The sequence below is a fragment of the Drosophila grimshawi genome, unplaced genomic scaffold (genome assembly GCF_018153295.1).
Source record: "Drosophila grimshawi isolate 15287-2541.00 unplaced genomic scaffold, ASM1815329v1 contig_848, whole genome shotgun sequence".
NCBI lineage: Eukaryota > Metazoa > Arthropoda > Insecta > Diptera > Drosophilidae > Drosophila > Drosophila grimshawi.
In genome coordinates this window covers 15,927,112-15,943,935 of record NW_025063692.1, presented here as the reverse complement: position 1 = coordinate 15,943,935, position 16,824 = coordinate 15,927,112, and the positions used below count along the sequence as shown (strand labels likewise).

Genomic DNA, 16,824 nt, shown 5'->3' with positions numbered 1-16,824 from the left:
ATTTACAATGAACATTTCGGTCGGTCTAACAGTGCTTAAAGCTGACCACGCCACAGACTTGGACTTCGAGTTGGACTTCATATTAGACGTCATCGTGCACTCACCTCCCAGACTGCGACTGGGACCCACGACATGGATATGGTGTCCGACTACAACAGTCATAAATTGATCAATAACGTAGTTTGAAATTTAAAGTTAGGTTCACGCACCCAGATCAACCAATCAAATATTGTTTAGTCAATTTACTCGAATGCAAGACTACCTACCAAAGCACAATTTTCGAATGATTAGGCTTTGGCATATCAAAATTGTTTTTCTCTAAAAATTGATTTTATTATTAATCCAAATAATCCAACTTACGTCATTAATAATATAATACAAATATTAATTATTCATGTTCATGTGTGCACTTCAGTTGGGGTATAATCATGTAAAAGTACTGAAAAATGTGTAAGTAAAAAGAATATATTACAAAATGTTGATAAATATCACTGTCAAATGTTAGAGAAATCAAAGACTCTGATATTTTGTCGAATTATTGTAATTTTTCAGTTTAATTAATAAATTATTTTACGATTTATGTAAAACATATTCGAAATTGATTGGTGCAGGAATTGATGATGCAATGTTTTCTGATTGAGAACAATACGTTGTGCGTCTTTTTACCAGCTATCAATCAGTCGCATGACAACTTGTTGTATTTATATAGACAATTAGTGATAGCGTTTATCAGTAGCCCTCTCGACCAAATCAATTTTGGTACTTTCCCGCAGCGATTTTATTAGGGCCGCAGTGCTTGGAGTCTATGGTGTGTGACTTAAGTATCTCAAGGAGTGACAATATGGGGATGCATTAAGCCAGCACTTACAACTACGGCCACTAGGTGGTGCAGTCGCACGGGTGGCTCGTGGTTTTGATAGAGGAACATGGACAGAGAGAGAGACAGAGAGAGAGAGAGAGGAAGAGAAAGAGAAAGAGAGAGACGCAGAGGATTTCGGAGGTAAGCGCAAATAACTTGTAGCAAATTAAGTTTGTTAGTAATTAGAATACCACTAAGGACACCTGAGCGTCCTTCTGTCTACCCGGGCAAATTTATATGACAGTCGAGTACTGTGACCAGCAGCACCATACAACAACACACAACACAACAATTAAACCCTAAAGCTCGTCGCCTGGTGCTGCTCTTGCTGCTCTTCTCCAGTTCTCCACTGTGTGCGCAGTTTCATGTTGTCCTTTTTTTCTGTTCTGTTTTTTTTTTTTTTTTTGTTTCAGGTATCTTCACAACCTGCAAAGTAACAAAAGTTTCAAGTCGCCTTGTCGAAAATTCCTCAAGCTGAAAGTTGGCAACTTTGATGTCCACGCTTCCAGCACACGACTCCCAACTCCCAGACTTCAATATTCACCCGCTGCCTGCTGGTTGCACTCCACAAAGTATGCAACGACGTTGTTGGCATGCGTCAGTGGGAAGAACAGTTGGATGAGTGTCTACCGCTAAGTGAATGCCTAGATGCCTAGATGCCTAGGCAGTGACCAGTTGCCAGTTTCGACTACCCTTCTTCTTGGCCACTTGAGCAATCTGGCCAAGTGGCAAAAGTTTCTTGCCTAAGCAGTTGACCCCAACACACACACACAGCCCGAGCTTAAAAGGTAAGCACTCTACACACATAGTAGAGTCACCGTGCTAGATTCCGTCCGTCCGTTTCATGTTCCACTCCCCGAGTCCAGTTCCTAGTCGGTCGTTTAGTGTATGGCAGGTAGCCCTAAGGTCTATTTGTTTTCTAGGTATTTGAATTCATGAGCAAAGCAGCTATCGAAGATTGCTCAAATGGATTGGACCAAACTCAATTTACCAGGAAAAACTAAAACCGGTGGATTTTTGGCAATAATCGGAAACAAGATACAACATATTATTAGTTAGAGGCAAGAGAACGTTCGATATCGATTTAAGGATATTCTTGAGTAATCTGCACTACTTATATGTCCAAGGATAGACTGAATCTACGTTCTTTTCATTGCTTTAGTCGAGCAATAACTAAAATTCCAGAAACTCAAAATTCAATAACTTTAAGTTGAGTCTTAAAGTTTTGCGGGCAACAAGACTATTGCCTGTAAACTTGGCCATTAAGTTGAAAACACTTTCACTGTATTAACACCAAATTAATTTTGTCTTAACATTCAGACAAATACACCGACTTAGGCATCCATACATATGTGTGTTTGCTTGTGTGTGTGACGATTGAATTTTAAACAAGAAGAAGGACAAATGCCGGTAATCAAGTGAACTCATGTTAAAAGAGCAGCAAAATGAAGTCCCTGGCAGGGCGCAAGGCATTGTAGCAATAATCAATATGCAGTAGTCAATAAAGGCGAGCCAGGACTAGTCCTTGCCAAGGAGCAACAATTACAGGCCCACAGATGTGGAATAATTTTGGGGAGGGGGGCTGCTCCATAGTTTTGCAGTGCGTCGGTTAAATGATGTGTAATCGTCTTATGTGCACTTGAATGCCTTTTGGCTTCTAATATGGGCAGCAAGGCGACAGACAACACTGGCGACAAGGACCTGCAAACCATAGGCAAGGACGAACGGCGGGGACAAACGCAAGAGGGCAAGTAGCTCGCACGGACAAAGGGTATCAGGCCAAGCCGAAGCGGCCCAAGTAACCAATTCGCACACAAAAGAAAACTTTGCCATAGGCTGACCTCAAAATGCACAACGAACAAACGAACGAACGAACGCTGAATGCTAAGGACCTGAGGACCCAAAGACCTGGCAAACTTTAATTTACAATCAATTCAGGCGTGAATAATAAACCACAAGAAACCAAACAGAGTCCCGGCAAATGGCCAAAGACAACGCACAAGTGAAAGTGTTGCCAACTAGCTGCACTTTCAGCTCTCACTGTGTGTGTGTGTGTGTGTGTGTGTTTGTGTGTGTTTGTGTGCGTGTAAATGTGTATGTTTTAAAATTTAGTTACAACACAACACCAAAAGTTTAGCAAGTTTTGCAAACAAACAAAGCTCAGTAGTAGGCAGTTGTAGCCAGAATACCTAAGCCAAAACCCCAAACCCAAACACAAACCCCGACCCTAACCCCATCTGGAACCCAAAGAACCAAAAACGACCGCAACACTTCCGCCACCGCTCAACATTTCAACTCTAACGTCAAGTGTCTTGTCCGGTTTGGTTCGGTCCGCAGCAGTCCCTGGCGACGTCTGCGTCTCTGGGCCGGGCTATCAATATTGTTTTCCTATTAAATTGATCATTGGTCAGCAACAATTGTGGGCAAAGCGCAGACAAGTGGACCTTGTGTAGACCATCTCGCACCCAACCACACACACGCCTCCTTTTGTTGTCGCCTGCTGCCCAACTCGGCCTTTGTCTGGTGCGTTGAGTGGCAGCCCCAGGGAGCAGCTGGCAACTGACTATTGCTGGCCAACTGTCCAACTGTCCGTTTCTGTGCATTAATTGTACGATTCTAATGAAATTAATTGAAATGCTCGACTGAATGCTCTGAATGCTCTCGTTATGAATGTCTTTCTAGGAATGTCGACGTGAATGCGGCAAATGCACAAAAAGTATGCATTTGCTGCATTTTGTGCTCGGCGAGAAGGGTGCACACGTTCCTTGCTCAGATGGTGCTGCAATTATTTGTGGCATTTGCCATAACAACTGTCAATCCATTTTGGAACCTTAGACGGTCCTCCAAAGAAAGCTTGAGAGAAGCGGAATGTTAACTTCCTTATTTGTTAATTAGATATACAATTGTAATCCATAATAAATGTGCTGCATGAAAAACTGTTTTATCATCCATAATAATATATAAATTTTCACTATAATACTACAATGAATACACAATGGTCGAATTCACAAGCACATTAGATCAACACTTAGCAGCCATAACAGAGTCGAGATGTTTTAAAATAGATAGAAAACAAAATCAATTTAATTTCTGTTAATTCTCTTGCTCCTAATTTTTCTGCCATCTATTTGTGTACAACTCTCTTTGCAGTTCTCTTTCTTTCTCTTGTCTGTTTTTATTTCAAAATCATATTTTATGATTCTACCATATTTCGTATATATCTTCCGGTTCGCTCTGCATTTGAGATGAATTCATTTTGAAGATCAATTAAAAATCGTTTATAATCTAAAATGCGCTGTAGGCTCTTAGAGCACCCCATGAACCGAATATACGTAGTAGGAGCTGCTCGCGGTGTGCTTGGATCCGCTCCCACCTCCCCCTCCCAACCCGAAGCATTCTTATAGCCCCCAAGTGGCAGCCAAATTCAACTCAATTATGCACAATTACAGACACAAACAGACGAAGTGGCCATGTGAGGTGAGGCATGTGTATGCGGCAATACTCTCATACCATACCACCCCTCACCGACGCCTATTTAATAGCCAAGGACCTTTATAGGAGCCTGAGGCAACTTAACTGCACATTGCAATGACAGCCACAGCAGCCGATGGCTCCTCTTGCAATGCCCACTTTTTTGATGGTTTTAATTTTTTGGCTGGGCGGTGGCAGAAGATGGTGGCATGGGTGGCATGGGTGGTTGGATGACACCAGCAAACAAGTGCAGTTGCATTTGGGCATGTGCTGCGGCACTTGGTGGGCGCTTAAATTGCATGCATAGCTCATTGCTTGCCACTCGACGTGGCTGAAGTGCTGCAGCTGGCAAAGGGAAGGTTGTAATGGTAAGCGTAAGCGTAAGGGTAAGGGTAGAGCTACGGTTACGGGTAGGGGTAGTGGCTGGCTGTGTTGGCGACTGCTGTGAAAATGCCAATTGAATTGCTTAAATACTTTGGAAGAGCAGCGGCAGTGTGGAGGTCTCGTCGGCTTAATGGCAGGCAAATACCACGTTTTTTGGTTGCCATATGTGTGTATGTGTGTGTGTGTGTGTGTGTGTGTGCCCCAAAATAAGGCAACATATGCCAATGGCAGGGCATGAATAAACGGCTTGTGCAACTGCCACGAATGAATGAATGAATGAACGATATGAAGTGCAATCAATGCAAAAATGTTTTCAAGTACACAACCAGCCAGTCAGCCAGCCAGTCAGGCAATCTAGACAATCCAGAAGCAGATGCAGTTGCAATGCCAACGGCAAAAAGCACGAGACCAACTAGAGATAATGGCACACAATGTGTGTGCATGTGTGTGTGTGTGTGTGGGAGTGTGTCTGTGTGTGTGTGTATGTGTGTGTGTGTATGGAAGTGTGTGTGTTTGCGTATTTACGTGCGTCGGTGTGAAGGAATTATTTACACACTATTGATTTCAAATTGAGTTGACTTCAAATCCGTCTGAATTGACAGCCAGTCAGTGGAGGCAGGCAACACATGGCAACCGACGCAACGGCTTCAAACGTTTGCTACATCTGCTGTGTGTGTGTGTGTGTGTGTGTGTGTGTTTCTGAAACCGGAAGTTGACTAATGAATTTAATTTGCAGTGGGTGTTGAAGCAAATATAGCGACAAACAGATAGACACACACATACAAGCCAAGCAGTGCAGGCAGGCGGAGGAAGCAGCCAACCAGTGCCAGAGCTTAGATGAAAACGGACCTGGGAGCTGGGAGCTGGGAGGGAAAGCAGTTGAGTTAAATCAGTTAATTGACTGTCAGAATTGAGTGGCTGGCAGAAATGTCTGTGTGTGCCTATAAGTAGGCAACGATTTGTGACCCCTTCAAATCCATTCAATTGTATTTTGGGCACCAACTTCTTAGCTATTTATTGCCTTCTTATTTCATATTGATGAATATTTTTTTTAAAGTGCTACAAGCATTAAGCACATTCATTTCATTAGTTTCATACCTAATAACAAACATTTTTACATCGTGTTATGTCGATATAATATGATTATAAATTCCACTACGTTTGTTTTATATTTTGAATAGCAGAATAACTTTTATTTGAATGGAAGTCTGAGATAGTTTGAGTTGAGTAGGCACTTGCGTTAAATGTCTGTGCAGTCAATCTGATTATGTTCAGTTTTACTTTAGCTTTTACTTGCTACCCACACATAGAAAGTACTAAATATTTATTTGTTTTCTTTTTTCCCTTCTCATTGGTAAATATAACAAGATAATCGCGTCAAATTTCGTATTAATTGTTGATCAAAGAGCAACATGAATGAATATTTAGATAATGCCAGGCGCAACATTCAACGGGCGATGGAGAGCAGCTTCAACTTCCTCTCGGGGGCGAGCAGCATGGCCGGCAATCTTGCCGCGAATACCGGCAGCACCTTATATAGCAGATTGATGATTCTGAAGGCACAGGTAATGGCCGAGAGCAGTGGGCCAACGGAATCCACTTCGAAAGCGGACAGCTCGCAGAAGCAGCAGCGAATGCACCTTGTCAGCGTCGTCTGTGGCTTCCCCAAGGATATCAACATGTATCCGATTTATTTGGATGGGCAGTTTGGCGAGGATGCCTGGTTTAAGGCATCCACAACAAAGGCATACGCACTGGGCGTGGCCGATGGCGTTGGCGGCTGGCGCGCATACGGCATCGATCCCGGTCGCTTTAGCCGCTTTCTGATGCGCTCCTGTGAGCGACTCTCGCATGCCGCCGACTTCAAGGCATCGCAGCCTAAGCAGCTGCTGGCGCGCGCCTTCTGCAATCTACTGGAGCAAAAGCAGCCGATCCTTGGCAGCAGCACCGCCTGTGTCCTGACCCTGCATCGTGAGAGCGGCATCCTGCATGCGGCCAACATTGGCGACAGTGGGTTTCTGGTCATTCGGCATGGCACCATCGTCTGCTGTTCCATGGAGCAACAGCATCATTTTAATACACCATACCAGCTGGCTGCTCCACCACCGGGGCAGAACGTTAATATGCTCACAGATGGGCCGGATTGCGCCGATCTGCTGGAGCTTGAAATGCAATCCGGTGATATACTCATACTGGCCACCGATGGCGTCTACGATAATGTATCTAAGGAGCTGCTGCTACAGGTGCTGAGTCCAGCGGCCGGCATCGATAATCCCGTCCAGCTGCAGAGATACGCAAATTCAGTGGCATTGATAGCTCGCTTGCTCAGCTTAAATCCCAACTACGATTCACCATTTAGCCTAAATGCTAGACGGCATAACATCGAGGCACATGGCGGCAAGCCCGACGACATCACTGTCATCTTGTCGAGCTTTATTCAATAGATACAGCTATCCAGCAATTCACACATCCAACATCATTATCAGTCCCACCACCTACGCAATCACTGGCAGCTGTGCACATCTCTTGCAGGCAATTGCCAGTTCATGCTGCCGGGCGAGACAAGTCGACAATTTAAGCAGCCCTTGACCTCATCACACACTATCAGTATCAATCACATAAAATAGAAAGAGTCCTACTTCATATCAGTGATAAATATTTAAGTCGATACATTTTAAAAACGTCGAACTGCAAAATTAAGTCAAGTGTTTTACTCATCTAGACAATAAATAAGATTTACTTACACCGTTTCATGATTTTCGTTTTTTTGCAGTGATAACATCAAATGCTAGCTTCTTAAGTCCTTTTCCCCAGCGATTCATATTCTTCCCAGATCCTCTCCTTACTGCAAAGAGCATAATAACAATTGTGACTAGTGAATATTGGACGAATGTTGTGGGAAATTAACAAACATGTCTTTTACAAATAGAAGCAGAAGCAACAAATAAAGATTAAAGCTTGGACTTAACAAATCCGTTCTTAAACTAAGACCAAGAATAAGCGAAATTGTTTCGGCTCGAACTTTTATGATCTGTGTGTTCTTCAATGGGCTAATTCTATTTACATTTTGCTGCCACTGAAGATAACATTTGCTGCTACTGTTGTTGTTGTTTTTGTTGTTTTTGTTGGAAGCTTAATTGAAAAATGTTGCCGACTGCATGTCAACATTTTGATTTCCAATATGTTGTGCCCCACACATCGAACCCACAAAAAAAGGGGTCGGTCGCATTATAAATGGGGGCGCGTCCTGTGCAAAATTTGGCTTAAAATTTCACACGTTTGCCCGCGACATATGTCGCCGTGGTCAAAACAGGGCTTGGAGATGGAAATGGTGATGGTGGAGTGCTGGGTGCTGAATGCTGGATTCTGGATTCTGGCGACCGCGTGGTCAGTGCCATCTATAGCCATATAGCCCAGCTTAACCACTTCCGCACAGCCGTCAAATGCAGAGTCCACCAGCTCTCCCTTCACTTCCCTTCCCCCAATGACATTTACCGTTAGCATATCAATAACACACGCTGCGCCGCAGACCGGACTCATAAAATATGGCAACGGCAGTGGCAACATTTGCCCGTCAACCTGCACGGGGCATGTGAAACGTGACGCGTAATGCCAGCCAGCAACGCCTTGCCCTATGCCACACACACACACCAACACACACACACCAACACACACACACCAACCTGCACCACTAACACACCCACTAAATGCCACGACCCGTTTGATTTTGCATTTCATGCAAATTTTTGGTGGCCTGACGCCGACGATGACAAGGCGTACTCTGCCACTCTCGATGCGAATGAGTACGAGAGGGTGTATTTTGTGGCAGGGAAGGGAGGGGGGCAAGGGAGACAGGCACACAACGCTGTCGCATCATCGGAAATGAATCATTTGCTTCGTTTGTCGGCATCCGCTTGGCGCTTATTTCCGTTGCGTCGCTCGTTTTTGGCCTAAACCAGCGCCGACCAAAACGGCCAAATGGCCAACTGGCGAATAACCATCCAACCAACTGAACGAGAAAGGCCAGAGGCCTGACATGTGTGCGCGGCACGCTTCCGTGACAGAACACGGTGACAAGATGGGGACTCCCAGGTAGCTCACAATTTTTTACAGCGTTGCCTTTGACACCTGCCGTTGTGCAACGCGCTGTGATACCCGGGCCGCCATACACTGTGCGACAAGTGTTCATGTGTAATGATGAATGTCGGGGTTTGTGTTAGAAAATACTATTGAAAATTTAAGGAACCCTAAAGCTGCCTTATAGATACGACGAGTAGTAGATCTAAGACATAGACTATCACTTGCAAGCTATATTGTTCATTCACTTTTATAAAACGCTTCTTTATTTAATGGTCAAAACAAACACGATAAACGGTATGCGAAAAATATATCTGATTATACATTATTATTTATTAATCTATATTAGATACTAAGCTAAAGCGTTAATAGCACATTTTGCTTGTAGCTACAAGAATACATATTAAATTTCTGTGGGTTGCGTTCGATGGAAAAGACTACTTTGGTCAGACTTTTTATCCTAATAAAACTCTGAAAATATTCTCTAAATTATATTGTTAAATACGCAAGTTTAGTTTAACAGATAATACAAGTCTCTCTGATCTTAAGAATCTCTTTTAAGTTCATTTTATGGATATTTTACTCGAATATCTAGTATTTCACATAAATATTTTTCGAAATTTTATAGTTTAGCAGAATATTTTAGAAAATAGTTTTGACGTCATCCGCCATTCCCTCAATGATATATTTTTTTATTTGCGCTGTGTTTCTTGGAAGCGTGAAATTGAAGCTGTGGCCCGCATATTAGTGGCCTTTGCTTATCCATTCATTTGACCGTCCTTCCAATGACGCTAGGCCAACCATCTGCTCATCCCTTTATCCATCTGTCCGCTTGTCCGTCCGCCCCGTCCCCGTTCATCCATGCGTTAGTCCACACTCATTTGAGTCCCGCATAAATCAATTGCACTTGTCATCAACTCAATTAATTTTTGGCAAACAAAGTGCAGTAAATCAATTGCTTTGGCAGCTCGGCCCGTTCACCATGCCCTGGCCAGCCAGGCACAGGACACCGAAGGGGTCAACGGGTCTCGACGAACGGTGGCCAGAATGTTCTTTGGCCGTTTGTGCTTCCATTTTTGGATATTTTTTTTTGCTCTGTTTTCCTTTTCGACGTTTGTCATTGGCATTTTTTGTCACTCGGCGCAGTTTTTCCTCTTTTATTTGACCGTTGCATTCAGGACTCGCGTGTCCGCCAGATCGGACAAACAGGCCCTGCTGACTGTCGACTGTCGAGTGTCGACTGTCCATTTTATGAGCCGCCGCCCCATGCATGTTGACACTGTATCAAATGGGGTTAAAAAGTGATTAAAGTAGGTTTGGCAAATGTCAACAATGTTTATACCGTGGCCATTGCCCGGCCGGCGCTCGGCTGCGGGTCCGCACCGTCGATTCGACAAGCAACAACAGAAAGTGAGGCGTGGGGGGGAGGGGCGTGGATATTTGGGAAGCCGGGGGCTTAGGCGTGTAACTGTCGTGCGAGTGCTCTTGACGTTTCGGTATGCAGACCAGCCGGTTCGCTTGACCCTACATCCCCCATCAGTTGCCATGCTGCCTCCCCTTGCTCCAGCTTACCTTCATTCATTGGTAGCGATGTCGTTCGTTTGCTTGCTCGATTCGATTTGCAATTTTTTACATCATATTGTCGCTCTCTTCGTCCGCCCCACCTTGTTACAGGCGTACAGCGAACTGCAAACTGCGAACTGCGAACAACGACCACAACCACATGGCCTCACCCATCTATTCTGCTTTGAGCCGTGTCTATAGACAGCGTTAAAATATGCAACTTTTTTTCCCTTGTTTTGCTATGCGAAAATTGAATTTATGCATTTGCGCTCCAGTCCAACACGTTTCCCATTTCTGAATGTCCCCCAGAACCTGCAGCTGACATTTAGAGTCTTGGACTGGGTGCTGCCGAGCTGCATATCATTCCAACGGCGCCTTTAATCCCCCTAACAAATTCTGCACTGCAATTTTTTGCATTACCATGATTAGCAAATATTATAATTACAATTAATTGAAATTGGAAAATCGGCAAGAATGTCTTTTTCTTTTGCCAAAGAGCTCGCACCCTACATTGCAATGTATTTATGCATTTTGTTAGCTTGCAACTTATACATGTAAAATTTGAATCGATTTATATAAAGACTTTACATAAACGTTTTAAAAAATTTCATTAATTTATTTTGAATCGAATATTTTGAAATCTCTTTTTAAAAAATACATTTCTTTCCATTCACGCTTAGTACAGAAAGTCACATTGTTGATAATAATCCAATTTATACATGGAAATTGAATATAGACAAATTAAATTTTCTTCACACAATTAGAGATTTGAGTAAGTTAACTGTTCTCTTGGGGCACTGTGCAATTATAATGCTCGTATGTAGCAGCATTTGTAATCCAATTTGCATGAGTTGCGTCCAAATCATGCTTGGGGTGCTCTCTGGCTGTAACCCAGAATAATTGCCATGCTTTTGTCTTTGACTCAGATTCCGATGCCGATGCCGATGCCGAAGCCGATGAAGGCACTGGAGGCCACTCCACGGGGTCTACGGGGCATTTGGTCGTATGTCATGCTTGGGCAGGCGATTTATTTTCAACGAAATACTCTTAGAATTGTTGCATAAGTTGCAAATGCAAACTGCAACTGCAACTGCGAGTTGCGAGGAGCAGAAGTCAGCCCAAAAACAAACAGACAGCAGTGCAAACAAAGCTCGATGCATGTAAGGGATGGGGTATGGTATGGGGGAGGGAGGGAGTTAAATGGGGTTGTTGTTTTCGGTATATATCTATATATAAATTACACACCCACATATATAAATTACCTTTTGATAAATCTCAGTAGTTGGCTGCCAACTCTCTCTCTCTCTCTCTCTGTCTCTCCCTCTCGTTCTGGCTTTAGCTCACTCTCTCTCTGTCTCTTTGTCTGTCTCTCTCTCTCTCTTTCTCTCTCTCTCTGCCAAGCAGTCAAAATGCAAAACTACAACTGAAACGTATATAAAAATGTACAGTCATAAAATAGAATGGAATGATATGGAACGGTATGTGGGTGGGCAGAACTGCTAGATGTGTTTGCAAAACTGTGCTATGCACTCACTGTCGCACTTGAGAAATCTTTTCGAACGTAAATCAATCCGTGCAGCTACATCACCGTCCGACTACGACTACGTCCATGAAGCTGACTGCGACACCAACTGCGACTGCGACTGCGACTGCGACTGCGATGCTATTTTCCGGCAGAGAGCCGGGGCAACAACTGCACCAATTGCTTTTCTTGATTGTTTTCTGCGCTGCTGGCTGTGCTTTGGTCCCGAACCGAGCCTTATATCGAAATGTAAATTCAAGTTGCAGTTGAAATACTCGAAACCCCTTCCTGCTGCTGCTCCTGCTGTTGCTGCTGTTGCTGCTGCTGTTGATGCCACTCCTGCCCCTTGGCCTGAAGTGGCGCCCACTCGAAGAGAGCTATGACAAAAGCGAAGCTACACAAAAGCGATAACGACACTCATCATCAACCAAAGTCGGATTTGCCAGCTCCTTTACCCAAACTAACTCCCTAGCCTCAATCACCCCCTCTCACTCGCACCGTGTATGTCCATCTCTATTGTGCTTACGCTCAACGCATGCATTTCGAAAAACGCAATTTTTGGGTCCTTGCCCGGAGAACTTCCCATTGCGATGCGTTGAACAATTTCGTTTACGTTGACCCCGGATCCCAGAGTGAAAAGATGACCAAGAGCTAGCAACGTTTTGAGCCGGCTTCTATCAGCTCGTTCCCCCAAAACTCTTTATACTTGTCTTCCACTCTGATGTTGCTGCTGTGCATTTGCCGTTTTCGTTTACGCATCGTTTGAAATTTCTATGAATTGTAGATGCAATCGGGCCAGTCCGTGGTCCGGTTAAGACTCATGTGTTACTGTTGCAGATACACAAACTATATGTTCCTGTTGGTTTTGCTCTTTTGGCCGTTACACTCCCCTCCCATGACACCTGACCCAGTGAACAACCCGTTACCGAATCTGCAGCCCCTCAGGAATCAGTCGAGTGCATTTCACTGGCAGCGCCCCAGTATGCGGCGACAGTGCATTTGGTAAGCTCTAGACGAAGGCAAAGTTGACGATTCTGTTGCGGCCAGCAACAAACAACAACAACAAATTGGAAACGCAGCTCCACCACAAGGAGCACTACAAATCCCAGAACCGAGAAACAAAGCAGAGAACAGAGCAGAAACAACAGCAAAAAAAAAAATACAGTCAACGCCGTTTCATAAGGATTACAATGAGAGAGTGAATGCAGCTGCCCGGGCCGGGGCCAATCTTTCATGACGAAACAAATATCCTCATAATTCAACAGGAAAATTGCCTGGACTGGCTACAGCCACGACGGCGTCGACGACGACGGCCAGCTACTCCATAGGCCTACGCCAGAGGCTCTAGCTTCTTTTTTTTTTTTTTTTGTTTGTCTGCTACTGCCGGCGACATCGTTTGTTACGCCTCTGCCCATGTGAGTGTGTGTGTGTGTGTGTGTGTGTGTGCGTTCCTGCACGGCTTTTGTTTCTGTTGGTTTTCGGTGATTTGCTTTGTCAGTGACAAAAATAATAACAACCAGCCGCAGGCAATGGGCCCTAGCAGTGGCCTCGCACTCACATTCCCAAGAATCCTGGCTCCATATGTCAAGTGCCTGCATCCAGGGTTTGTCTAGGTATAACCACTGGGTTTGCCCCCCCTCCACCCCTTCTCCACATTTCCTAGCCCATCACACATACTCTGATAACCCAACCCTTTCATCGCACTTGCCATCCTTCTGTGTATGTGGCCTGTTGGCCATTTTTAATTACCACAATTTGAATTGCTTAAATAACTATTTGGATAACAATCAGTTGTATGCGTCGTGCAACATCAAAGCCAACTCAGTGCCAGCAGCAGGGCGTAGCTCATGTTGGACCTGACAAGGCCTAAAAGTCCTCTAAGGCAACCTCGTCCTTTGCCCCATTCTCTTGGCGGATTAACCAAGTCTTCTCTGGCATACAATTAGTTAGATTTGACTAATGAACTTGGCACTTTAAAGTGATGTTATTTGCTATTCGTGCAAAGAATTTTACCTATTTCAAAAGAAAAAATTAAGTCCACAATCAATATTAATAACTATAGCATTAAAAGTCTTTTAATCTCACTAATTTCAAATTATATTCTCGCTTCTCAAAAAAAAGTTCCTTTCCCTTTTGAAATTGCAATATTGTATTGATTACATAGCGATTAATTCAACCGATTTTGTGCTGTTTCCAATAATTATACCACACAGAAACATCACCCGATCAAATATTGTTGGAATTAGGAAGGATCAGTGCTTATTGGGGTACCAAAGATAATATACCCATGACCCATGCACGTAAATTCCTCATCCATACTGTGTATGGTAAAAGTGGCATAAATATTAAGTGCCTGTCCACTTCCCATTCAGATGCAACTGTGCTCCATGTTAAACTAACTAAAAGATTCGTAAGACTTGTACAGCTGGCAAGTTTTAAGAGTTTTCCTGTTGCTCAGGCACTCGAATAAATAAAAACATTTCTTTGGCATTGATTTAAATGCGGCCTAAACAAACTTTGGCTAGCTGAATGGAATGGTTGGCTGGGTTGGGACAAATCGTCTCGCTCGTTTGTCTCATAAATAATCAACCAATTATTTTGCTGTCAATTTCAACACGGCCGTCGAAAACGCAATGCCAACGCCTACCCAAAATGCAGGCAGGCTTGTTTGGCTGGCTGACTAAACGGACCGTGGGGCCAAAAGCAGGACGCGCTGGCGACGTGTTGGGCAGCAGGACATGCAACCCGCTGGGCAATGTCTCCGTCTTCGTTTTGGTTGTCGTCTTCGTTTTCGTATTCGTTCCCATTTTCGACTGTGCGGACACGCAACACGGCACATCGGCGCAATAAATTTTGGCTGCCGCGCCAGGCAATCCACGCCAATGCACATACAAAGCACGACGACGGTTTCGGAGTCGGAGTCGGAGTCTGTTGAATTTGTTCAAGGAACTTGCCAAAAAGCCGTAGCCATTGCTCGACTCGTCGTTGCCGTAACCCTTGATGATGATAGCCGTAGTTGGGAGCCGTATCAGTAGCTGGGGAACTATGACTGTTCCCAAGAAGTAAAACAGCAGCGAGCATTTAAAGCCTTCCCTGTGTATGCCTGTGTGTGTACGAACACGAATCTCATGCCACGATTGGATTTCACGGCCGTATATCATTATGTTTTCAGTTACTCAGCCCTCAAGAAGAGCACTGTGGAAATGTTGACCAAAGAAATCCGTTACTGATTACATGTATTGAGAACGGTATAATATAAAAATCGCGGCTAGAATTATTATGTATACGTCTATATTTTTCTTATTTTCCCGATCAATTTTGACAGTTTATTGTTTTTAGAAAGAAAAATATATAAATCAAATGCCAACCAATTTTTTAAATCTTAAAATCTTTTATATTTTTATGAAAATTATAGCGTTGTTGAACTATGAACCATTTCAGCTTTACAACATTTTTTATGCATTTATAAAAGATTTTAAACTTGTTTTAAAAGGGTACTTTGCCAGCTACCTTTTTAACTTTGATTTTATTATTGTCATTTTTGGTTTGTAAATAGCCAATAAGCCTCACTGTCACTTTTGACTGTTTGGTAATTCAGTTTTTCCTGCCATGTTTAAAATCTTTATTTATTTTTTTTTTACACGCAGCGCACGCACCGGGCGGAAGTCCTTTAGTAGATTATCTGCACAGGCAAGTCGGAGAGAAGCAAGTCGACTTGCATAGATTTGTAATTGAAGGGCGTGTTCGCAGTAGCCCCTTATCGAGCCACCACAACACGGATCCACTTGGCTGTGACTGACTGTGACTGTGTGACTGTGACTGGGGCTTGTCTAGTTCATTGCATTTGTATGTGTAAGCGGCGAGTGGCGGAAAACGGAAGGGGCCATTAAGTGATGCCAATGATTAACAACGGAAGTATAGATTTCGAGCATTGCTCGGCAAACTGTGGCTAATCGATGGGCTGCCCGAGCCTAATGGCATTTGGCCATAAATCAATGCGTCTCTCAATTGTTCGCCACTGCTTAAAGACATCTTACAAGCAGCAGCTATTCAAAGCTAACAGACACAAACGCATACGCAGCTCACGTACTGATCGAATGCTCACATACCAAAGAATACTTGTGTGTTAGTGTGTGTGTGTGTGTGTGTGTGTGTATGTGGTATAGCATAACTTTTGACTTTGAATTATTTGCGTTGGTTTGTGGAGTCAAGCTTGGTAATGCGACTGAGGGTGATGGTGGCATTTGAAATGTTTGCCAACTGGCAATGAAATGAAACAATAAACGTAAATAACTTTCAATTGAATAGTTTTGTGGTGGCAAATTTACGTTTGCCATGACGCCAAAATGGCCCTAAAGACCATGCCCAGGCCGAGACCGAGGCCGAGGCATCCAAAAGACCACCACTCCACTCATAAAATTGGGGCTAGCCAGAACCAGGGCCAGGACAATGGCGCGCCATTAGCAGCGTCCCCATGCATGTGACATTTTTGCAAATGTTCCATCCTCTTCTCTCTCTCCCTCCCACCCTCCCTCCCTCTCTCTCTCTCTCTCTCTTTGGCGCCTTCTCTATCTCAATAGCGCTGACCCGCTCTCCCTCTCCTTCAGCATGTATATATGTTGATTGTAATTTTGTAATTTTCCGAGTTTATTATCTGTCAACATTATCACACACACACACACACACACACACACACATACACACACACAAACATTTCGGCTTTATACGAGTTACTGTGCAGCAGTTAAACACGCAATGCCCCAAACCCCTTCACAACCTCTTTCCTCACCCATTCCATACTGCGCATTGGCTGGACCCATGGACCGTAGTCGAAGCCGGGCATAAAATGTTTTGCCGCCGCCATTGCTCTTATCTTGTCTCGCATAAAACGCAACAACACCAAATAAACTCATCGAATTTCTGTTGTTAATTGAAATAAAACTATTTT

At 43.8% G+C, this 16,824-nt stretch overlaps 1 protein-coding gene across 1 annotated transcript; it reads left to right on the top strand.

The window, feature by feature from the left end:
• The first annotated feature begins 6,057 nt into the window (after window positions 1-6,057).
• Window positions 6,058-7,465, top strand: LOC6565031 (protein phosphatase PTC7 homolog). The gene is made up of 2 exons (XM_043216101.1): window positions 6,058-6,068; window positions 6,121-7,465. Exon 2 carries the CDS (start codon window positions 6,127-6,129, stop codon window positions 7,156-7,158), a length of 1,032 nt encoding a protein of 343 aa, XP_043072036.1. The 5' UTR covers window positions 6,058-6,068; window positions 6,121-6,126; the 3' UTR covers window positions 7,159-7,465.
• The last annotated feature ends 9,359 nt before the right edge of the window (window positions 7,466-16,824 follow it).

Coding starts and splice junctions, on each gene's coding strand:
- LOC6565031 (XM_043216101.1), top strand. CDS start 6,127: ATGAATGAATATTTAGATAATGCCAGGCGCAACATTCAACGGGCGATG.